This window comes from Haematobia irritans, chromosome 5, assembly GCF_050003625.1.
Source record: "Haematobia irritans isolate KBUSLIRL chromosome 5, ASM5000362v1, whole genome shotgun sequence".
NCBI lineage: Eukaryota > Metazoa > Arthropoda > Insecta > Diptera > Muscidae > Haematobia > Haematobia irritans.
This window is the reverse complement of record NC_134401.1, coordinates 157201694-157228149: the sequence shown is the minus strand read 5'-3', so window position 1 is coordinate 157228149 and position 26456 is coordinate 157201694. Positions and strand designations below refer to the sequence as shown.

General features: G+C 25.8%; 2 protein-coding genes across 2 annotated transcripts; one reads left to right on the top strand and one right to left on the bottom strand.

The window, feature by feature from the left end:
* Positions 1-13695, top strand: LOC142238230 (scavenger receptor class B member 1). Its single transcript, XM_075309823.1, has 5 exons — positions 1-247; positions 371-966; positions 9079-9481; positions 12940-13190; positions 13286-13695. Exons 1-5 carry the CDS (start codon positions 223-225, stop codon positions 13493-13495), a joined length of 1485 nt encoding a protein of 494 aa, XP_075165938.1. The 5' UTR covers positions 1-222; the 3' UTR covers positions 13496-13695.
* On the bottom strand, positions 13518-26456 carry Phk-3 (Pherokine 3). Its single transcript, XM_075309824.1, has 3 exons — positions 26407-26456; positions 18948-19174; positions 13518-13998 (listed from the first exon to the last, which is right to left on the bottom strand). The coding sequence occupies exons 2-3, from the start codon at positions 19141-19143 to the stop codon at positions 13829-13831; spliced, it is 366 nt and encodes a 121-aa protein (XP_075165939.1). The 5' UTR covers positions 19144-19174; positions 26407-26456; the 3' UTR covers positions 13518-13828.

Sequence of the window (26456 nt, the reverse complement as noted above, 5' to 3'; positions counted from 1 at the left end):
TGCATGAGATTTTCAGCCTTAGTCGTGTTTGAAGCGTCTTGAAGGAAATATCACCGACGTTGTTAATCCAGAAACGGGACTCGGGCACAACGGAGGCATATTAAAGTGACCGAGTTTATTTCGTTTAGTGGTCCATAACGTCTTTTACAAAGTTGTGAATTTTGGGCAAAGTGAAAATAATTTAAAAAATCCATTAAAAAATACAAACAGAATAAAATAACCATGACTTCCAGCAAGTGTTTTAAATGTTAGTGTTAAAGAATTTCAAAAACAAAAAATTAAAAATAAAATGTAATCTATGTGCATTGTCTAATTTTATGGGAAATATTTTGCTTTCTGCATTTGTTCTCTTTATTTTTGTTTTCGATAGGCAAACTAGTGCTCTTAGGGATTTCTGGGGTTCTCTTTTTGGCCCTATTCATTGTCTCTCTGGCAATTGATTATCAATTGGAATTGGCCAAAGAGCATATACGTTTCCGCAAAGGTTTTGTATCACAAATGAATTGGGCTGATTCTCCCTTCGGTAGCCTCCATATGTATCTCTTCAATGTGACCAACGCAGAAGCATTCACCAATGGCAACGATACCCGAATGCATATTCAAGAAGTCGGACCCATTGTCTATAACATCCATGGCCGTAATGAAATTCTCAATCAAACCGATGACATGCTGATATATCGCAAATCACGCTATGGCAAAATTGAGTTTGATCCTGTTGCCAGCTGTGCTCCGGATATTCTAAATCAGACAATAACCTTACCCAACCTGGTGCTATTAGCGGCCGCAGCAAAACTACACGATTGGGTGTTTCTTGTGCGACATGCCTTCAATGCCATTACCATTAACGAACCGCTATTCATGAACCGCACTGTTTATTATTTTTTGTGGGACTTCAAGATACCGGCCTTGAATTTATTAGCCCAGTATGTGCCGAATATTGTGTCCAATTGTGGATTGCTGTTCAATGTAAGTAAATGTCAAAGCACAACAGACAACAATAAGTTGCCCATATCAAGGCAACGATGATACGTGGCCAAATATTTATTTATTTATAAGAAAATATGAAAAACAATTTTTATACAAATTGTTATCGCAGTCTGAGATAAATTTGGAATGATCTTCTATTTGATTGGAAACTTTGTCAAAATTGTATTTCTATAGGAGACTTTGTCAATATTTCTTCAATAAAAACAATTTTGTTAAAATTTCTTTGATATAGGAAATTTTGTAAAAATTGCTTTGCTATAGGAAATTTTCTCAAAATTTCTTTGATTGGAATTTTGTCAAAATTTCATTTTTATAGCAAATTTTGTCAAAATTTAATTTCTCTAGGAAACTTTGTCAAAATTTAGTCACAAAAGAAAATTTTGTCAATTTTCAAAATTGCCTTGCTATAGAAAATTTTATCAAAATTTTTTTGCTAAACGAAATTTTGTCAAAATTTCATTCCTATAGGAAATTTTGAAAAAATTTGTTTGCTGTAAGAAATTTTGAAAATATTTCTTTGCTATTAGAAATTTTAACAAAATTTATTTGCTATACGAAATTTTCCTATAGGAAAATTTTCTATAAAATCTTTCCTATAGGAAAATTTTTTATAGAATCTTTCATATAGGAAATTTTGTTAAAAATTCTTTGCTATATGAAATTTAGACAATATTTCTTTCCTATAGGAAATTTTTTACTAAATTTGTTTGCTATAAGAAATTTTGTCAAAATTTCATTTTTATAGGAAATTTTGCCAAAATTTCATTTTTATAGGAAATTTTGACAAAATTTGTTTGCTGTACGAAATTTTGTCAAAATTTCATTCCTATAGGAAATTTTGTCAAAATTTCGTTGCTATAGGACATTTTGACAAAATTTGGTTGCTATACGAAATTTTGTCAAAATTTGTTTGCTGTACGAAATTTTGTCAAAATTTCATTCCTATAGGAAATTTTGCAAAAATTTCTTTGTAAAAAATACCTCCCTATTGGAAATTTTGTCTAAATTTCTTTGCTATAGGAAATTTTGTCAAAATTTCTTTGTTATAGGAAATTTTGTCAATTTCTTTGATTAGAATTTTGTCAAAATTTCACTTCTCTATGAATTTTGTCCAAATTTCATTTTTGTCAAAATTTAATTTCTCTACGAAACTTTGACAAAATTTAGTCACAACAGAAAATTTTGTCAATTTTCAAAATTGCCTTGCTATAGAAAATTTTATTACAATTTTTTTGATAAACGAAATTTTGTCAAAATTTCATTCCTATAGGAAATTTTGACAAAATTTGTTTGCTATAAGAAATTTTGAAAATATTTGTTTGCTATAAGAAATTTTAACAAAATTTATTTGCTATACGAAATTTTCCTATAGGAAAATTTCTTATAGAATCTTTCATATATGAAATTTTGTTAAAAATTCTTTGCTATAGGAAATTTTGTCAAAATTTCATTCCTATAGGAAATTTTGTCAAAATTTCTTTGCTATGGAAAATTTTGTCAAAATTTCATTCCTATAGGAAATTTTGCCAAAATTTCATTTTTATATGAAATTTTGACAAAATTTCTTTGCTATAGGAAATTATGACAAAATTTCTTTGCTATAGGAAATTGTGACAAAATTTCTTTGTTATAGGAAATTTTGCCAAAATTTCTTTGTTATAGGAAATTTTGACAAAATTTCTTTGTAAAACTACTCTCCTATTGGAAATTTTGTCTAAATTTCTTTGCTATAAGAAATTTTGTCAAAATTTCAATTCTATAGGAAATTCTGTCACAATTCCATTTCTAAAAGAAGTTTTGTCAACAAATTTTGGTATACAAATTAAAAAAAAAAAAAAAAACATTTCTATAGGAAATTTCGTAAAAATTTCATTTCTATATATATTTCTTACATTTCCCATAGGAAGTTTTACTATATGAAATTTTGAAAAATTTTGTTGTTATAGGAAAATTTTGCTATAGAAAATTTATTTCCATAGGAAATTTTGTAAAAATTTCATTTCTATAGAAATTTTGTCAAAATTTTATTTCGTCGCTAAAGAACATACAATTGAAACAATTCAATATTTCTTCGATAAAGGAAAATTTTGTCAAAATTTCTTGGCTATAGAAAAATTTGTCAAAATTTCCCTGCTAGAGGAAATTTTATCAAAATTTCATTTCTATAGGGAATTTTGTTAAAATGTCTGTGCTATAGGTGATTTTGTCAAAATTTATTTGCCATAAGAAATATTTCAAAATTCCCTTGCTATAGGAAATTTTTCAAAATTCCCTTGCTATAGAAAATTTTCTCAAAATTTCATTTCTATAGGAAATTTTGTCACAATTTCATTTCTATTTTGTCACAATTTCATATCTATAGGAAATTTTGTCAAAATTCATTTCTATAGAAAATTTTCTCAAAATTTCTTGCTATAAGAAATTCTGTCGAAATTTCTTTGCTATAAGAATTTTTGCCAAAATTTCTTTTTCATAGAAAATTTTGTCAAAAATTCTTTGCTATATGAAAATTATTTTATCAAAATTTCAATATTATAGGAAATTTTGTCAAAAATGTCATTTCTATAGAAAAGTTTGTCAAAATTTCATTTCTATCAGAAATTTTGTTAGAAATTTCATTTCTATAGAAAATTTTGTCAAAATTTCATTTCTATCAGAAATTTTGTCAAAATTTCATTTCTATAGGAAATTTTGTCAAAATTTCATTTTTATCATAAATTTTGTCAAAATTTCATTTTTATCAGAAATTTTGTCAAAATTTCATTTCTATAAGAAATTTTGTCAAAATTTTATTTCTATAAGAAATTTTGTCAAAATTTTATTTCTAAATGAAATGTCAAAATTTCGTTGCTAAGAACAATTTGGTCAATATTTCTTTGATTAAGAAATTTTGTCAAAATTTCTTTGCTATAGAAAAATTTGTTTCTTGCTATAGGACATTTTCATAAAACTTCTATAGAAAATTTTGTCAAAATTTCATTTCTATCAGAAATTTTGTCAAAATTCCATTTTTATCAGAAATTTTGTCAAAATTTCATTTCTATCAAAAATTTTATCAAAATTTAATCTCTAAATGAAATGTCAAAATTTTGTTTCCATAGGAAACATTGTCAAAATTTCGTTGCTAAGAACAATTTGGTCAATATTTCTTCGATTAAGATATTTTGTCAAAATTGCTTTGCTATAGAAAAATTTGTTTCTTGCAATAGGAAATTTTCATAAAAATTTTTTGTTATAGGAAATTTTCTCAAAATTTCCCTTTTATGGGAATTTTTGTGTGGGTCTGATTTTAATGTATATATTTTATGTGTCGATATAAACAAACACTCATCTCGATAAGTCTGTATTTGTGTAAAGATTTTTAATAAAACAAATGCTAAATTTAAAAATTCATTTCAAAGAATTTTTAATCAGATGGCCTGACCAGCTTAAAAGGTTACAAGTTCGAATGAAATTGATAAAGTGAATGTCGTAATTGAAACAAAAAATAATAATAATTTAAATTTAATAGATTTTGAATGAACTCAGCATTCTTAATATATGGATGACAATTATCAGCGCATTGATGACAATATGTCATTGTGAGGAGATATGCTTGTTTGCGGCAAAAAACAAAGAAGAAATTTATTTATAGAAAAAAGATTTAAAAAGTCAATGAATGCACAGTTTATTGATAAATCCAATTTTATCATTGTAAACGGAATATTTTTTTTCTACGAAGAAATACAATAACATTGGAGGCAATTTTTCATCTTGTTTTGTATATTTACTTTCTTAATATTTATTAATTTATTTGAAGTGAAATTAAATTAAAAAGCATTTAGTGTTAAAAAATGCGAAACAATGGCAACACTTTATCATTTACCGGCAAAACATTAGAAAATTTTATGGCTACAGGGCGCTAGCCGCCGAGGTTTCCGAGAAATACCATAAACAGGTCCTTAAATTACTAAATATAATTTATGTGAAAGTCTTAGAAAATGTTCGATTTGTTAGTTTAGAAGCATATGTCCAAACACATACAGTACTAAGTACCAGCACTAAGCAAAACATCGAAGTAATTCCGACAATTTTGTCAACATTTCAGTTCTATACAAAATTTTGTCAAAATTGCATTTCTATAAGAAATTTTGTCAAAATTTCATTTCTATAGGAAATTTAATCATAATTTAATTTCTAAAGGAAATTTTGTCAAAATTTAATTTCTATAGGAAATGTTGTCAAAATTTCAATTCTACAGGAAATGTTGCCAAAATTTCATTTCTTTAGGAACTTTTGTCAAATTTTCATTTCTATAGGAAATTTTGTCAAAATTTCATTCCTATAGGAAATTTTGTCAAAATTTAATTTCTATAGGAAATGTTGTCAAAATTTCATCATTTCTATAGGAAATTTTGTCAAAATTTCATTTCTATAGGGAATTTTGTCAAAATTTCATTTCTATAAGAAATTTTGTCGAAACTTCGTTGCTAAGGAAAGTTTTGTCAGTATTTCTCCGATAAAAAAAAAAATTTGTTAAAATTTCTTTTCTACAGAAAAATTTGTCAAAATTTCATTCCTATAGGAAATTTTGCCAAAATTTCATTTCTATAGGGAATTTTGTCAAAATTTCAGTTCTATAGAAAATTTTGTCAAAATTTCAGTTCTATAGAAAATTTTGTCAAAGTTTCATTTCTATAAGAAATTTTGTCAAAATTTCATTTCTATAGGAAATTTTGTCAAAATATAATTTGTATAGTAAATTTTGTCAAAATATAATTTGTATAGTAAATTTTGTCAAAATTTCATTTCTATGGAAGATTTTATCAAAATTTCAATTTTATAGAAAATATTGTCAAAATTTAAGTTCTATACAAAATTTTGTCAAAATTTCATTTCTATTTATAAGAAATTTAATCATAATTTAATTTCTAAAGGAAATTTTGTCAAAATATAATTTGTATAGTAAATTTTGTCAAAATTTAATTTCTATAGAAAATGTTGTCAAAATTTCAATTCTACAGGAAATGTTGTCAAAATTGCATTACTATGTTAAATTTTTCAAAATTTTATTTCTATAGGAAACTTTGTCAAATCTTTGTCGCTAGGGAAAATTTTGTCAGCATTTCTCCGATAAAGAAAATTTTGTCAAAATTTCTTTGATATAGAAAATTTTGTCAAAATTTCTTTTCTATAGAAAAATTTGTGAAATTTTCTTTACGATAGGAAATTTTATCAAAATTTCATTTCAATAGGAAATTTTGTCAAAATTTCATTTTTAGGAAATTTTGCCAAAATTTCATACCTAAAGGAAATTTTTTCATAGTTTAATTTCTAAAGGAAATTTTGTTAAAATATAATTTGTATAGTAAATTTTGTCAATATTCACTTCTATGGGAAATTTTGTCAAAATTTCATTTCTTTAGGAACTTTTGTCAAATTTTCATTTCTATAAGAAATTTTGTCAAAATTTCTTTTCTAAGGAAATTTTGTCAAAATATCATTTCTATAGGAAATTTTGTGAAAATTTTATTTCTATAGGAAATTTTGTCAAAATTTCATTTCTATAGGAAATTTTATCAAAATTTCAGTTCTATAAGAAATTTTATCAAAATTTCATTTCTATAAGAAATTTTGTCAAAACTTCGTTTCTAAGGAAAGTTTTGTCAGTATTTCTCCGATAAAGAAAATTTTGTTACCATTTTTTTGCTATAGAAAATTTTTGTCAATATTTCTTTTCTACAGAAAAATTTGTCAAAATTTCATTCCTATAGGAAATTTTGTCAAAATTTCATTTCTATAGGGAATTTTGTCAAAATTTCATTCCTATAGAAAATGTTGTCAAAATTCCATTTCTATAGGAACTGTTGTCAAAATTTCATTTATATAGGAAATTTTGCCAAATTTTCATTTCTATAGGAAATTTTGTCAAAATTTCATTTCTAAAGGAAATTTTATCAAAATTTCAGTTCATTTCTAAAGGAAATACTATCAAAATTTCATTCCTATAGAAAATTTTGTCAAAATTTCATTTCTATAGCGAATTTTGTCAAAATTTCATTTCTATAGGAAATGTTGTCAAAATTTCTTTTCTATAGGAAATTTTGTCAAAGTTTCATTTCAATAGGAAATTTTGTCAAAATTTATTTTCTAAGGAAATTTTGTCAAAATATCATTTCTATAGGAAATTTTGTCAAAATTTCATTTCTATAGGAAATTTTATCAAAATTTCAGTTCTATAAGAAATTTTATCAAAATTTCATTTCTATAAGAACTTTTGTCGAAACTTCATTGCTAAGGAAAGTTTTGTCAGTATTTCTCCGATAATGAAAATTTTGTTAAAATTTTTTTGCTATAGAAAATTTTTGTCAAAATTTCTTTTCTACAGAAAAATTTGTCAAAATTTCATTTCTATACGGAATTTTGTCAAAATTTCTTTTCTACAGAAAAATTTGTCAAAATTTCATTTATATACGGAATTTTGTCAAAATTTCTTTTCTACAGAAAAATTTGTCAAAATTTCATTTCTATAGGGAATTTTGTCAAAATTTCATTCCTATAGAAATTTTTTCATAGTTTAATTTCTAAAGGAAATTTTGTTAAAATATAATTTGTATAGTAAATTTTGTCAATATTCACTTCTATGGGAAATTTTGTCAAAATTTCATTTCTTTAGGAACTTTTGTCAAATTTTCATTTCTATAAGAAATTTTGTCAAAATTTCTTTTCTAAGGAAATTTTGTCAAAATATCATTTCTATAGGAAATTTTGTGAAAATTTTATTTCTATAGGAAATTTTGTCAAAATTTCATTTCTATAGGAAATTTTATCAAAATTTCAGTTCTATAAGAAATTTTAACAAAATTTCATTTCTATAAGAAATTTTGTCAAAACTTCGTTTCTAAGGAAAGTTTTGTCAGTATTTCTCCGATAAAGAAAATTTTGTTACCATTTTTTTGCTATAGAAAATTTTTGTCAATATTTCTTTTCTACAGAAAAATTTGTCAAAATTTCATTCCTATAGGAAATTTTGTCAAAATTTCATTTCTATAGGGAATTTTGTCAAAATTTCATTCCTATAGAAAATGTTGTCAAAATTCCATTTCTATAGGAACTGTTGTCAAAATTTCATTTATATAGGAAATTTTGCCAAATTTTCATTTCTATAGGAAATTTTGTCAAAATTTCATTTCTAAAGGAAATTTTATCAAAATTTCAGTTCATTTCTAAAGGAAATTCTATCAAAATTTCATTCCTATAGAAAATTTTGTCAAAATTTCATTTCTATAGCGAATTTTGTCAAAATTTCATTTCTATAGGAAATGTTGTCAAAATTTCTTTTCTATAGGAAATTTTGTCAAAGTTTCATTTCAATAGGAAATTTTGTCAAAATTTATTTTCTAAGGAAATTTTGTCAAAATATCATTTCTATAGGAAATTTTGTCAAAATTTCATTTCTATAGGAAATTTTATCAAAATTTCAGTTCTATAAGAAATTTTATCAAAATTTCATTTCTATAAGAACTTTTGTCGAAACTTCATTGCTAAGGAAAGTTTTGTCAGTATTTCTCCGATAATGAAAATTTTGTTAAAATTTTTTTGCTATAGAAAATTTTTGTCAAAATTTCTTTTCTACAGAAAAATTTGTCAAAATTTCATTTCTATACGGAATTTTGTCAAAATTTCTTTTCTACAGAAAAATTTGTCAAAATTTCATTTCTATAGGGAATTTTGTCAAAATTTCATTCCTATAGAAAATTTTGTCAAAATTTCATTTCTATAGGGCATTTTGTCAAAATTTCATTTCTATAGGAAATTCTGTCAAAAATTCATTTATAAAGGAAATAACAAATATTAGTAATTTATTCCTATAACAATTACATTCACAAATAAACATTTGTATAGATTATTTTTCTTATTTTCGAGGTATTAACCAAGGTTCTTATCAATATTCCTGCTTATCATGTCGGTACTCTGGCGATTCATCAAAATTCAATAGAAAAGACTCATTTATTCATAATAAACAAAATTTGCTTTAATATAAAATATATGTAAATAAAAAAATTATTCATCTTATGATTAATTGTATTCCATATGATCTTCCATTTCCAGGCACTTAGTGAAAAAAATGAAGTGTACAATGTACGCATTGGTACCAACAATGGTTTTGAAAATTTCTTTCGCATCAATAATCTAAATGGAAAAACCCTATTCAGTGAACAGAAGGCAAATGTCGGACGAAATGGTCCAAATGAGACATGCCCGATTAATGTGGTAAATGCATTCGATAATTCGCTATTCCCTCCGTTTCTGAAAAAGGATGCGGATATATCAATTGTTGCCATCGAAACATGTCGTACCATGAAAATGCATTATGATGGTATGCAAGAGCATAATGGATATCAAGGATATCGTTATGTTATTGAGGATCGTAATAATCAGCCAACATGTTTGGACAGTTCCAGAGGTATTAAACTACACAAAGGAATGTGGGATGTTTCAGCCTGTGTGATAAGTAAGTAATTGTTTAAAAGAAAATTTTGATAAAATTGTCTATAGAAATAAATTTTTTGTAAAAGTTGCTATAAAAATATCAGTTTTTCCATTTTAAATTTTGAAAACTAAAAATTAAATTTTGATAAAAGTTGCGATAAAAATATCATTTTGGCCAATTTTCTAAAAATAAAATTTTGACGAAATTTTCTATAGAAGTTACATTTTAATAAAATAATAGAAATAAAGTTTTAATAAAATTTTCTATAGAACTAAAAATTTGATAAAATTTTCTATAGAAATATTTTTTTTACAAAAATTCCTATAAAATAATATTTTGACTAAATCTTCTTTAGAAATAAAATTTTAACACAATTTTCTATAGAAAGAAATATTTTTACAAAATTTTCACAGAAATAAAATTTTGACAAAATTTCTATAGAAATAAAATTGTGACAAAATTTTCTATAGAAGTTAAATTTTTATTAAATTTTCTTTAGAAATAAAGTTTTAATAAAATTCTCTATAGAAATAAAATGTTGATAAAATTATCTATAGAAATAAAATTTTGACAAAATTTTCTATAGAAATAAAATTTTGACAGAATTTTCTATAGAAATAAAATTTTTCTATAGAAATAAAATTGTGACAAAATTTTCTATAGAAGTTAAATTTTAATAAAATTTTCTTTAGAAATAAAGTTTTAATAAAATTGTTGATAAAATTATCTATAGAAATAAAATGTTGACAGAATTATCTATAGAAATAAAATGTTGACAGAATTTTCTATAGAAATAAAATTTTGACAGAATTTTCTATAAAAATAAAATATTGACAAAAATTTTCTATAGAAATAAAATTTGACAAAATATTCTATAGAAATAAAATGTTGACAAAATTTTCTATAGAAATAAAATTTTGACAAAATTTTCTATAGAAATAAAAAATTGACAAAATTTTCTAAAAAAATAAAATTTTGACAAAATTTTCTATAGAAATAAAATTTGGCAAAATTTTCGATAGAAATAAAATTTTTACAAAATTTTCTATAGAAATAAAATTTTGACAAAAATTTTCTATAGAAATAAAATTTTACAAAATATTCTATAGAATTTAAATTTTGACAAAATTTTTTATTGTAAAGTTATACGAAAAGATGATGTACAGTGCGGGTGAAAAATGGTTAAATTTGGGAAGGATAATTCTCGAATTTAAATTTCATAAGAAATTGACATAAAAGAACCAAATTGAATCATCTCACCCGGCCAGATCTCGCTAAAGACTATGGAAATGTGTAGTGGCCAACACTGAAACATATATGTATAGTCAGGCTTGAGAGATGAGTATCTGGCATTTTCTTTTCTGTAACTTAATGATGTCAATTCCCTTAATCTCCCTGTCCAATAAGCTCGAATAAATATTGTAATAATTTCTAGTTTAAATGATTTGGACATTGAACCAGCCTGCACTGATATCAGGCTAACATAAAAATAGGAAGTTAAATTTTAATAAAATTTTCTATAGAAATAAAGTTTTAATAAAATTTTCTATTGACGTAAAATTTTAATAAAATTATCTATGACAAAATTTTCTTCAAAAAATAAAATTTTGATAAAAATTTTCTATAGAAATAAAATTTGACAAAATATTCTATAGAAATAAAATATTGATAAAGTTATCTATAGAAATAAAATTTTGACAGAATTTTCTAAAAAAAAATAAATTTTTATAAAATTTTCTATACAATTGACAAAATTTTGACAAAATTTTCTATAGAAATAAAATTTGACAAAATGTTCTATAGAAAAAAAATTTTGACAAAACTTTCTAAAGAAATAAAATTTTGACAAAATTTTCCAAAGAAATAAAATTTTGACAAAATTTTCCAAAAAATAAAATTTTGAAAAAATTTTCTATAGAAATAAAATTTTGACAAAAATTTTCTATAGAAATAAAATTTTGATAAAAGTTGCGATAAAAATAACATATTGGCCAATTTTCTAAATAAAATTTGCCAAAATTTTCGATAGAAATAAAATTTTGACAAAATTTTCTATAGAAATAAAATTTTGACAAAAATTTTCTATAGAAATAAAATTTAACAAAATATTCCATAGAAATAAAATTTTGATAAAAGTTGCGATAAAAATAACATATTGTCCAATTTTCTAAATAAAATTTGGCAAAATTTTCGATAGAAATAAAATGTTAAATATTAATAAAATTTTCTATAGAAATAAAGTTTTAGTAAAATTTTCTATTGACGTAAAATTTTGATAAAATTATCTATTGAAATAAAATTTTGACAAAATTTTCTTAAAAAAATAAAATTTTGATAATAATTTTCTATAGAAATAACATTTGACAAAATATTCTATAGAAATAAAATAGAAATAAAATATATCTATAGAAATAAAATTTTGACAGAATTTTCTAAAAAAAATAAATTTTGACAGAATTTTCTAAAAAAAAATAAATTTTGATAAAATTTTCTATACAAATAAAATTTTGACAAAAATTTTCTATAGAAATAAAATTTTACAAAATATTCTATAGAAATTAAATTTTGACAAAATTTTCCAAAGAAAAAAAAATTGAACAAATTTTCTATAGAAATAAAATTTTGACAACATTTTTTATAGAAGTTAAATTTTAATAAAATCTTCTATAGAAATAAAGTTTTAATAAAATGTTCTATTGAAGTAAAATTTTAATAAAAGTTTCCATTGAAATGAAATTTTGACAAAATTTTCTTAAAAAAAATTTTTTGATAAAATTATCTATAGAAATAAAATTTTTACAGAATTTTCTAAAAAATTAAATTTTGATAAAATTTTTTATACAAATAAAATTTTGACAAAATTTTCTATAGAAATAAAAGTTTGACAAAATTTTCTGTGGAAATAAAATTTGACAAAATATTCTATAGAAATAAAATTTTGACAAAACTTTCTAAAGGAATAAAATTTTGACAAAATTTTCCAAAGAAATAAAATTTTGACAAAATTTTCTAAAAAAATAAAATTTTGATAAAATAAAATTTTGACAAAAATTTCCTATAGAAATAAAATTTGACAAAATATTCTATAGAAATAAAATTTTTGATAAAATTATCTATAGAAATAAATTTTTAACAGAATTTTCTAAAAAAAAATAAATTTTGATAAAATTATCTATAGAAATAAAATTTTGACAAAATTGTCTATAGAAATAAACATTTTGACAGAATTTTCTAAAGAAATAAAATTTTGACAAAATTTTCAATAGATATAAAATTTTATTGTCGATATTGTGAATTATTTATATTTTACTCCCATAAAAAACACATCGCAAAACGATATTATAGGTCAACAAAAATTCCTTAGGTAGTGCATTCCGGGCTTTACTTTTACATTTCATAGAATATCTTGTTACTCTACTTAAAAAAATAGTATTTTATTAAAATTTATCAAAATTTAATTGTTCTCTATTCTTTTGTAGATGATGCACCTTCAGCATTTTCCCATCCACACTTTTTGGGTTCATCGTATAATTACTCCGAACATTTTGTGGGAATGTCACCAAATCCAGAAAAACATCAGGCACACATTATTTTGGAGCCCACTACTGGTATCCCCATAGCAGAACGTTATCGTTTTCAATCTAACATTCCAATGCCTGACATGAAGGGCTATAATAAAATTTTGCAAAAATTAAATAAAGCCGTAATACCAAACTTTTGGTATGAATTTGTAAGTGAAGTGTTATTTAACCAGAGAACTAATTTTTTAAGCAGAGACTATTAATTACTCTCTCTCCCTCTCTCTCTCTCTCTCTCTCTCATTAGCTACTGGAGGAATTCCCACCAATCATTGATATACCCATTTTGATTAATGTTAAATTAGCACCAATAGCTCAACCTATTCTGATTGTGGTATTTTTCCTAATAGCTTTAATTAGTTTTCTTAAGTTATATTTATTGGTTAAACAACAAACATTTTGTGAATTCTATAGTCTTCTTATAGAAGCGTTTCAAAGAAAAAAGATAAGCCATTAATAGATGATAAGGTTCATAGGTCTTAAGATTACCTTCTTAGGTTTAAACAGTTTTATTGTTTTATTTTTGTTTTTTTTTTTTTTTATTTCATATATATATTTTTTTGGATAATTTGTAAAAATAATAATGAGAAAAAAATAAAATACATTATAAATACATGTATAAAATAAAAGATATGATATTTTTTTATAAAATTCGAATAGTTTTGTTTTAATGAAATAAATCATATGAATTATGATGAATCAATTTCTTCATTGACGCAATGCTAAACTCCAACAAAACTTAATGTAAAAAAAATGGATGAGTGAATAATTTAGGATGTGTGTGATTCCTTTAAAGATTGTGCTTAGCCCTATAGGTACCATTGGGATCATATTTTTCCAATAATAATTTCCAATCTCCAGGACGTCTGGAACGCAAGAAGGTAATCACTTTTTGAGAATTCCGTTTCTGTACATCACTGCATTTGCTGCAATCACTTTGCAAGGCATCAGGTAATAGTTCTGAAAAATAAAGAGACAAAAAGTCAATAATAAGATAATATTTGGTTATGCGATTTTCTTGAGGGATTTTATATAAAACAAATGACAATGCTGATTCGGAATTCAATTCTTAAGCAAATTCGGAACAATTTTGGCATGAATTATAAAAAAAAGATGCGAGAATTCAACAAGAAGATCCTAAATACAAGCAAGTATGCAATAGCATTATTTTCGTTATTTTTTTAGACGCTTCTGTTGAAAAGGCATTTTTAATATTTGACACAATTAAAAACAATTGTATGTTATTTTAGCTTAGCAGCTGAAAACAATTTAAGAGTAAGCCTGCTTTTTAAATTGATATACATATTGTATCATTACATCCAAAAAAAATTCCTCAGGGATGAAATTTGTTATAAAGTATTTTCTTAAAAATCAAATTTTATTTTTTTATTTACTTCAAAAGAAAATTTTAATTTTTAAAGTGTATTACTACAGGATTTTTCAGGAAATTTGGGACTCCTTTTTGTACTTTTTACATTCTTACATTTTTTGGAAAAAGTCTAGGCCAATTTAGGGCTTTTTTTCTTAGGATTTGGGAGAAGAATCAAAAATCACCTGGTAACACTGTGGTGTAGCAGGGTTGATAATATTGACATTTTTTTTATACAAGGCACGACCGCGAGCCATTTGGTACTTTTTCATCACAATTACTCTAAATAGGGTTACTCTGCCCTAAATGTAAACGTTTCTCCAATCAACTCAGCTCTGATCAACTCAGCTCTAAAAATTATAAATACATTGAAGAAATAAACAAAATTCAAAAAAGGGGATTCTTTTTTTTTTTGTTTTTTTACAGGATCTCAACATATTTGAGAGGAATATTGTCTATAGCACATTCGTCCGCAAATGTAAGATGTAATTTTTTTCCGCTATACTGAGGACCAGAGTATTATAAGATAGTGTATACATTGGAAACGCCCAGAAGGAGATGAAATACACACATGATGTCTCTAGCAACAATGCTTAGAACTGGCCCCTGATCCGATTGGTAGAATTCTAAAAAAGGTAATTTTTTTTTACTGTTTTGTAGATTGGTAGAATTCTTGATTTTGATCATTGTTGTTGCTTTTTATTTCAGCTTAAAACCATGCATTGACTAAACTACAAGTGTAGCTTAACAAAACGAGGAAAATAATGTTTGTAAAATTTATTTGGGCAAAGCCCTATGGACTGCAAGATGGTTTGATGGATGCACGTTTCGGAATTAACACATTCCTCATAAGCATTCTCTACTTGCAATAAAACTATCAACCAATCATCAGAATAAATTCAGGCAGTTCACTAAACCCAAAAGTGAACCACACTTGAACCTTCAGAATAAAGGTTTACACGATAGCCGGCTTATGCCGAAATATATTCGTACAAACATATCTCTTTTCCTTTGCCACCGTCAAATCATCGATTTGAGTGCAGTTGGCTAGGTTTATTTTGAGCGTGCTTCCCCTTTTTTTTTAAACCAACAATGACAAAACAAAACGAATGAAAAAAGAGAAGCACGCTCAAAATAAAGCCAGCCAACTGCACTCAAATCGATGATTTGACGGTGGCAAACGAAAAGAGATATGTTTGTACGAATTTATTTCGGCATCAGCCGCTGCTATCGTGTAAACTTTTTCGGAAGCTTCAACTGTGTTTCACTTTTGGGTTTAGTGAACTGCCTGAATTTATTCTGATAATTGGTTGATAGTTTTGCTGCAAGTATAGGATGCTGATGAGTAATGTTGTAATTCAGAAACGTGCGTCCATCCAACCATCTTGCAGTCTATAGGGCTTTGCCCAAATAAATTTGACAAACATTATTTTCCTCTGTTGATTAAGCTATACTTGTAGTTTAGTCAATGCATGGTTTTAAGCTGAAATCAAAAACAACAACAATGATTAAAGAAAAAAACCAACAATAACAAAACAAAACGAATTCTTGATTTTGACAAACTTTTCTACAGAAATAAAATTTTGACAAAATCTCCTATGGAAATAAAATTTTGACAAACTTTTCTATCGAAATAAAATTTTTTACAAAATTTCCTATTGAAATAACATTTTCACAGAATTTAATATAGAAATAAAATGTTGATAAAATTTCCTATAGAATAAAAATTGGAAAACATTTTCTAAGAAAAAAAATTTTACAAAATTTCCTATAGAAATAAAATTTGTACAAAATTTTCTATAGAAATAAAATTTTGACAAAAATTCCTATAGAAATAAAATTTTGACAAAAATTCGTATAGAATAAAAATTGGACAAAATTTCCTATAGAAATACAATTTTTACAAAATTTCCTGTAGAAATAAAATTTTTTACAAAATTTCCTATAGAAATAAAATTTTTTACAAAATTTCCTATTGAAACAAAATTTTCACAGAATTTAATATAGAAATAAAATGTTGATAAAATTTCCTATAGAATAAAAATTGGACAAAACTTTCTAAGGAAATAAAATTTTTACTAAATTTCCTATAGAAATAAAATGTTGACAAAATTTTAAATAGAAATCAAATGTTGACAAAAATTCCTACAGAAATAAAATTTTGACAAAATTTCCTATAGAAATAAAATTTTGACAAACATTTCTATAGAAATAAAATTGTTATAAAATTTCGTATAGAATAAAAATTGGACAAAATTTTCTATAGAAATAAAATGTTGACAAAATTTTTATTGAAATAAATTTTTGGCAAAATTTACTATAGAAATAAAATTTTGACAAAATTTTCTATAGAAATAAAATTTTGACAAAATTTAGTACAGAAATAAAATTTTGAAAAAATTTCTTATAGAATAAAAATTGGACAAAATTTCCTATAGAAATAAAATTTTTACAAAAATTCCTATAGAAATAAAATTTTGACAAAATTTCCTATTGAAATACATTTTTGGCAAAATTTTCTATAGAAATAAAATTTTGACGAAATTTTCTAAGGAAATAAAATTTTGACAATAAAATTTTGACAAAATTTCCTACAGAAATAAAATTGTGACAGAATTTTCCATAGGAAAAAAATTTTGACAACATTTTCTATAGAAAAAAAAAAATTTGAAAAAAAATTATATAGAAATAAAATTTTTCCTATAAAAATAAAATTTTGACAAAATTTCTTATAGAATAAAAATTGGACAAAATGCCCTATAGAAATAAAATTTTGACAAAAATTCCTATAGAAACAACACTTTAACCAAATTTCGTATAGAATAAAAATTTAATAAAATTATCTATAGGAATAAAATTTTGACAAAATTTCCTATTGAAATAAATTTTTGGCAAAATTTTCTATAGAAATAAAATTTTGACGAAAATTTCTAAGGAAATAAAATTTTGACAAAATTACCTATAGAAATAAAATTGTGACAACATTTTCTATAGGAAAAACAATTTTGACAACATTTTCTATAGAAATAAAATTTTGAAAAAAATTATATAGAAATAAAAATTTTCCTATAAAAATAAAATTTTGACAAAATTTCGTATAGAATAAAAATTGGACAAAATTTTCTACAGAAATAAAATTTTGACGAAATTTCCTATTGAAATAAAATTTTGACAAAATTTCCTATTGAAATAAAATTTGGACGAAATTTCCTATAGAAATACATTTTTTTTTACAAAATTTCCTGTAGAAATAAAATTTTGTCAAACTTTTCTATAGATATAAAATTTTTAACAACATTTTCTATAGAAATAATTTTTTTGCTAATTTTTTTTCTGCAGAAATAAAATTTTAACAAAATCTTCTATACTAACAGATTCTAGATCCCCTGCAATATGTTAGGTAGTTCATAGCCAACTCATCAGTTTCTCAGTTCCCCGGTATTTTCCTATAGCCAAGCCCCCATATTAGATGAATTGTGTACTGCTCAGCCATCTCGTTGAGAGATTTGCGGCAGTCGATGGCCGTTTTCGAGTTAAGTAGCACAGAGTCCAAGGATTTTATTGCAGGTTGACTGTCTGAGTATATATCAATGCCAATATTTGTTGGAACATTAATTCTCAGCCAATTTGCCACCTCTTCTATTGCTAATATTTCAGCCTGAATAACACTACAGTGATTAGGTAATCTTTTCGCTAAATTCCAAATCTTTAGAATACACTTCGAAACTTTCCTTGTCCATCCAATTCGGAGACATCAGTTTTTCCGACCCCAGCGATAGTTCACACAACCGTACAGCCGCTGTCGCTGCTGACTGTTTGGCTAATATGTCTAAAGGTAATAGATGCAGTATGACATTAAGAGAATCTGTTCCTGTCTTACTGAAAGCGCCTAAGATGTACAAGCACGCCATTCGCTGAACTTTGTCTAAGCTTGTCGGCTGCTGAAGTGTCGGCCACCAGACCACAACACCATATAACATAGCATTACAGGTCTAACCACTGCATTGTACATCCACTGCACAATTTTCGGTTTTAGTCCCCACTTTTTCCCTTTTGCCTTCTTGCAGGAGTACAAGGCTACCGTAGCTTTTCCCGCTCTTTCTTCAATATTCAGCTTAAAGTTCAGCTTCCTGTCCAATATAACTCCAAGGTATTCTACACACACACACCAAAGGGTATTTCAATACCACCTATGGAGATGGGCTTAACCGTAGGAATTTAAGCTTCTTTGCAATACATGACTAGTTCTGTCTTTGCAGGATTTACCCCTAGACCATTTTCCCTCGCCCACTGCTAGAGCCATCCCATCTCCTTAGTGCATTATCTCTGATCGAAATGTGTCTGACAGTTCGAAGAATTTGTACGTTGTTTTTGTAACTGTGTCAGTACATTTTATGATATTAAAACTCCATTCTAATACCTCGGTGGCAAATGACACAATGGAACGTTATTATCGATTTTTTATATGGGCTTAAGGCCTCCAATGTATGAGATAAGCAAATTTCTTTTCTTTAATGTATTATTTTTTAAATAAACTTACTCTTCAATTCACGACCTTCAGGCGTACAAGATCCATCTCCCATTAGGCATTTGATGTAATTGGTTAAAACACGATCATTGTTCAAAACATTTTCCACATTAACGTTATCATATTTGCTGGTGTAATTTTTTCCAGCGGCGCTAGCAAGACCCACGAAAATGGCAGCAACCAGCAAGCAGGCCAAGATAGACTTCATTTTTCTTTATTTTTGTGTGGCACGGGAAAAACTGCAAAAAACAAAGAAAAAGAAAATTATAGCAATGGGGGTGTGGTGAAAGAAAGCAAACTAAAATCCCAGTTTAAATTAGCAAAATTGTGGTAAGACCAAAAAACCATATGGGACTCATGTATGTTATTAAACCACCTCTACGAGACCTAAAATGGTTGAAGAGAAGCGGTAGACTCTTCTGGGTCTGGTTTGACTTGTGACAGGTTTTCGTTATCTGTTTATTTTGGCCGTGCAGCTATAGGCTCATGTAAAGACCGGGAGACTTGAAATGATTAACAACCTCTTAACAGCTGAGACGGAGGGGTTCTTATACGCTAATATGTACATACATATAGCCGACATGGCTTCTGGTTGAAGTGTACACTACATCAAACGGCAGGCTACCATTAATAAAATGCATTTAACGAAAAACGATTACATAATAGTGGGACAATCCGGGCAATTTGATTGACTGTGTAACTGAGCCAAGATTTTTATGCATCAAAATTGTTTGTCTTTGTCTTGGTTGTTGTTGCTGCTGTTGTCAATATTTGTCATTGTTGTTGTTCATTAAACCAAATCGAGGTATCTTTGTTCAATAAACTTAAATTTCTTAGAAAAATACGCGGGCCCAAAAGCAGACCCCAGGCAAAAACAAAAAACAACAACAAGAGAGGAACTTCCAATCGCACTTACAAACCGAAATGAAGACCTGCATCGCATATCAAATTATCTTTTTAATTTACACAGTCATTACGAATCCAATCATCGTTCAGTGGGTCTTTGTTATGGTCAATTGTCATATCCATATATTTTTGGTGTTACAAGACCATTTTTGTTTGATGGACATGACTCGCGTCATTCATGGTTAATCATTCGAGAATATGTATGGAAAAAGTACTTTTCGTTGTAAAGTAGTTCTATGAATATACATGGCCTATATATTTGCAAAATTTAATTTTTACAAAAAATCTATATAGCGACATATTTGCTACCAATGTTATCGACTTTTATTGTCATTAGAGAACCCCAGAAAAAATGCTGACAAAATTTTCTATAGAAATAAAATTTTGACAAAATTTTCTATAGAAATAAAATTTTGACAAAAATTTTCTATAGAAATAAAATTTTGACAAAATTTTCTATAGAAATAAACTTTTGACAAAATTTTCTTTAGAAATAAAATTTTAACAAAATTTTCAATAGAAATAAAGTTTTGACAAAATTTTCTATAGAAATAAAATTTTGATAAAATTTTCTATAGAAATAAACTTTTGACAAAATTTTGACAAAATTTTCTATAGAAATAAATTTTGACAAAATTTTCTATAGACATAAATTTTTGACAAAATTTTCTATATAAATAAAATTGTGACCAATTTTTTTATAGAAATAAAATTTTGACCAAACTTTCTATAGAAATAAAATTTTGACAAAATTTTCTATAGAAATAAAATTTTGACAAAATTTTCTATATAAATAAAATTTTGACCAATTTTTTTTACAGAAATAATGTTTTGACAAAATTTTCTATAGAAATAAAGTTTTGACAAAATTTTCAATAGAAATAAAGTTTTGACAAAATTCGTTTTGATTGTTATTGTTGGTTTCTCTTCAATCATTATTGTTGTTTTTGATGTCAGCTTAAAACCATGTATTGACTAAACTACAAGTGTAGCTTTACCAACAGAGGAAAAGTATGCTTGTCAATTTTATTTGGGCAAAGCCCTGTAGACAGAAAGATGGTTGGATGTACAGCTGTTTCGGAATTACCACATTCATCATCCTCTACTTGCAGCAAAACTATCATCTAATTATCAGAATAAATTCGGTTAATTCACTCAACCCAAAGTGAACTACACTTTAACCTTCCGAAAAAAGGTTTGATAGTCGGCTACTGCCTAAACAAATTTGCAAATATGACAAAATTTTATTTAGAAATAAAATGTTGATAAAATTTTCTATAGAAATAAAATTTTGACAAAATTTTATTTAGAAATAAAATTTTGATAAAATTTTCTATAGAAATAAAATTTTGACAAAATTTTCTATATAAATAAAATTTTGACCAATTTTTTTTTATAGAAATAAAATGTTGACGAAATTTTCAATAGAAATAAAGTTTTGACAAAATTTTCTTTAGAAAAAAAAAATTTGACAAAATTTTCTTTATAAATAAAATGTTGACCAATTTTTTTATAGAAAAAAAATTTTGACAAAATTTTCTATAGAAATGGTGGTGCAATGGTTAGCATGCCCGCCTTGCATACACAAGGTTGTGGGTTCGATTCCTGATTCGACCGAACACCAAAAAGTTTTTCAGCGGTGGATTATCCCCCTCAGTAATGCTGGTGACATTTCTGAGGGTTTCAAAGCTTCTCTAAGTGGTTTCACTGCAATGTGGAACGCCGTTCGGACTCGGCTATAAAAGGGAGGTCCCTTGTCATTGAGCTTAACATGGAATCGGGCAGCACTCAGTGATAAGAGAGAAGTTCACCAATGTGGTATCACAATGGTCTGAATAGTCTAAGTGAGCCTGATACATCGGGCTGCCACCTAACCTAACCTAACCTTCTATAGAAATAAACTGTTGACAAAATTTTCTTTAGAAATAAAATTTTTACAAAATTTTCTATAGATATCAAAATTTTGACAAAATTTTCTTTAGAAATCAAAATTTTGACAAAATTTTCTATATAAATAAAATCTTGACCAATTTTTTTTATAGAAATAAAGTTTTGACAAAATTTTCTATAGAAATAAAATTTTTAAAAAATAGAAATACAAATAAAATTTTGACAAAATTTTCTACAAAAATTAAATTTAAAAAAAAAATCCCATAGATATAAAATGTTGGCAATATTTTCTATAGAAATAAAATGTTGACAAAACATTCTGAAGAAAAGATTTTTTTATAGAAACAACAAATTTCAAATGCAAATACATTTTGAAACTCAATTTTTATACCCTTCACCACTACTGTGGTACAGGGTATAATAAGTTTGTGCATTTGTATGTAACGCCAAGAAGGAGTAATCATAGACCAACCTTTTAGTATACGGATCGGCTTAGAATTAAATTCTGAATCGATTTAGAGATGTCCGTCTGTCTGTCTGTTGGTGTATTTTTGTGTGCAAAGTACAGCTCGCAGTTTTAGTTCGATTGACCTAAAATTTGGTATAGGGTCCTGTTTCGGCTCAAAGGCGATCCCTATTGATTTTGAAAAAAATCGGTTCAGATTTAGATATAGCTGCCATATATATTTTTCACCGATCTGATCATAATTAGCGTGTATATCAACCGATCTTCCTCAAATTCCGTACATCCGAATATTTTATGAGTCTCGAAGAACTTGCAAAATATCAGCCAAATCGGTTCAGATTTAGATATAGCTCCCATATATAGCTTTCGCCCGATTTACACTTATTTGCCCACAGAGGCCAATTTTTTGCTCCGATTTAGTTGAAATTTTGCATAGGGAGTAGAATTAGCATTATAACTATGCGTGCCAAATTTGGTTGAAATCGGTTCAGATTTGGATATATCTCCCATATATAGCTTTCGCCCGATATGGACTAATACGATCCCAGAAGTCAGAGTTTTACACCAATTTGGTTGAAATTTTGTACTAGGAGTAAAATTAATAGTGTAGTAACCCAGCAAAAACTCTCATTACCCGGTAATCTTGAAGGTAAGCCTATTTTAAAATTAATAACCACTTATTAATCGGCATCGCTTCGGATTACATTTACATACGCATGTCCTAGAAGGAAAGTACTTCTCCCCAGGCATACTTTCGGCCATAAAATAAGTAGTGCATTTAAAGCATATAATCACCTAATATGTAATGACTTATTCGTAGATACACCAATGTTTGCAAAATAGCCACTTATTGTCTCAGCCAACCAAATCTCGAAAATATTGATTTCTGTCGCCGATTACAATGGATCAAAATATGGCGAGTGATGCTGTAATAGGAGAACTACTTGAATAGAAACGAATATTGTATAAATAAACAAAAAACTAATAAATAATCTAAATAAGATTACACGCAAATTAATTTCACACTTAAAATAGAAATAGATGTAGGTTGTTTTAGGGAGTTGGATTCGTGAATTACGTTATAATATATCCAATAGCCAATTCACATAAGGTTCGAATCTACTAAAAGTGGATTTTAAGTTTCTTTTTTATAAGGCAAATGGCATTTGAAATTTAGTTTAAGCGCATTTTGGAAGTGTAATGTGAATGAGGTATAAAAAAGCATTTATTTAAAACATAATATGATAATGTCATTAAATACAATTATTATGAAATATTTGTGATAAAAATTTCTTAACGGACAATTTTTCAGAATTACCGTCATATTACATATTATTTTTGATTTTTTATTTAAGCGCTCGATTATGTGAATAATTATACCTAATGGTACCATCATTTGTTCTATTTTATAAGTTCGTTAACTTCAACTGCCTAAAAATTTGAGAATAACAATTCGAAAATTACCGAGAAGTATTTATTTTTGTCATTACAAGTTAGTCATTATAACTCGCCGCAATGTAATGCAACGTGTAATGACAGCTTTACTCCTGGTAATGTCAATTGTAATGAGATGTGGTTACCTAGTTTTTGCTGGGAAGGTTTGCCAAATTTTATTGAAATCGGTTCAGATTTAGATATAGCTCCCATATATAGCTTTCGCCCGATTTACACTCATATGACCACAGAGGTCAATTTTTAACTCCGATTTAGTTGAAATTTTGCACAGGGAGTAGAATTAGCCTTGTAGCTATGCGTGACAAATTTGGTTGAAATCGGTTCAGATTTAGATATATCTCCCATATATAGCTTTCGCCCGATTTACACTCATATGACCACAGAGGCCAATTTTTAACTCCGATTTAGTTGAAATTTTGCACAGGGAGTAGAATAAGCATTGTAACTATGCGTGCCAAATTTGATATCGGTTCAGATTTAGATATAGCTCCCATATATATGTTTTTCTGATTTCGACAAAAATGGTCAAAATACCAACATTTTCCTTGTAAAATCGCCACTGCTTAGTCGAAAAGTTGTAAAAATGACTCTAATTTTCCTAAACTTCTAATACATATATATCGAGCGATAAATCATAAATAAACTTTTGCGAAGTTTCCTTAAAATTGCTTTGGGACAAACCTTTATATATAGCACCCAACACATTTGACGGATGTGATATGGTATCGAAAATTTAGATCTACAAAGTGGTGCAGGGTATAATATAGTCGGCCCCGCCCGACTTTAGACTTTCCTTACTTGTTTTTTTTTTTTTTAATTTTATGGAGGGTTTTTTTTTTTTACTTTGAACTATCTCCTTGATAACTGCCACAAAAAAAAATACAAATATCGAATAAAATCAATTTTATGTAAATTCTATATAAGAATACAAATTTACACTGACCTTTGGTATTGTATTATATAACACAAATTCCCCAATTTTCAAATTCACTTTCGTTAGAAAAAGCTTTCAAATGCTGTGTGTCAGTGTCATAAGTCAACATAATATTATTTAGTAGATATTTGCATACCAATTAGTGGATAGTTTGGTATTCACGTGTATATTTATGTTAATATTGATTTAAAACAAAAAAATCAGACAAAACATAACAAAATACATAGAAAATTATTTGCTTTTTTACTTTCTCAAAATATTTGAATTAAATTGGTTTGGTTATGTCACTTTTAGAATAGGCCTGAATTCGGGACCTTTTTTTTTCGATTAAAATTCCTATAGTAACATAAAGGACTTTCCCAAAAGAGGTGTTTTTTTAAATCACCTGATATATCAGGTCGATAGTTGTCACCTGTGAAGCTATTATACTTTGATATTTGATATCTACGTCATTACTTTAAGAATCGACCTTAATTTAGGAGAGTTTTTTTCACAATAAAATTCCCATAGTCACATAAAGGGATCAAAATTTTATTTCTATAGAAAATTTTGTTAAAATTTTATTTCTATAGAAAATTTTGTCAAAATTTTATTTCTATAGAAAATTTTGTCAAAATTTTATTTCTATAGAAAATTTTGTCAAAATTTTATTTCTATAGAAATTTTGTCAAAATTTTTTATCAATAGAAAATTTTGTCATAGTTTCATTTCTTATAGCAAAAAATTTTTCAGTGGTGGTTTATCTCCTCTCAGTGACATTACAATGGACCAGTTAAGTCTGAAAAAACCAATTTTGAAAAAATGGAAAATAATCTACAATTTAATATTTATATTCATTTTGTTTTATATTAATTTTTTATGCCCCAAAATATTTTTTACAGTAGTTATATACATATAGCTATATAATTTAAATAGAGTTTAAATAGAAATAAATAGATAATTTTATAAAAAATAAAAAAATGAAAGGATTATAACAATCTTTTTCTTTAATAAAAAATTCGTGTTCAGTAGAATTTTTTTAAGGCACTTTAAACTATTTTTTTTTCTTTTAATAAATGCATGGAAAATTTCTCATATTGGGGAAATTTTAACTAAAACATAATAATTTCCATGAACTAAAATAAACTTAAATTGGCTTTAAATTGCCCTTTTTTAATGCAGAGTATTTTTTTTATTCATTTTCGAACAAAGAAAAATTATATAATATTTTATTTTTATATTCCTTTTATTTTATAATTTGTATATTTTTTAAGGCGCCCAAAATTATTTCTTTACCATAATTATATATGTTTATACAATTATTTTAATAGAAATACATTTTTATATTTTTTTCCATATTTTCAGTAAACAAAAGTATTATAATAATATTTTTTTGTTTTAATACAAAAATCTTGTTCAACAAAATTTTTTATAATGTGCCTTCAAACAATTTTTTTGTAATAACTGCATAGTTGCAGACTACATATAAAAAAAATTAATATATTGCCCATAAGAAGATGTTTATAAATATTTATACAAAAACTGTTATGTCCATTGTTTCTTGCTTCATTATTATTTGCATTCACGTCTATATATTTTACACAACTTTTTTTTTAATGATCACAGTTACAATGAAGATATATGTATATTTCAATATATAATTTTTTTTACATATTTTTTGTTTTTAATTTTTCTTTTTTCGCTTTAGTTTTTTTGCTATTCTATATCATTTCACTTTTGCTTTTTTAAATAATCACATTTTGTCTTTGTCAAAAACGTATTCACATTTAGGCACATTTTATTTATAGCTACCGCTTTTTGGTCAATTCAAAATGACTTACTTTCTTGTGTAAACTGTTATGTTTAAAAGCTTAAACACTATTATACTGAT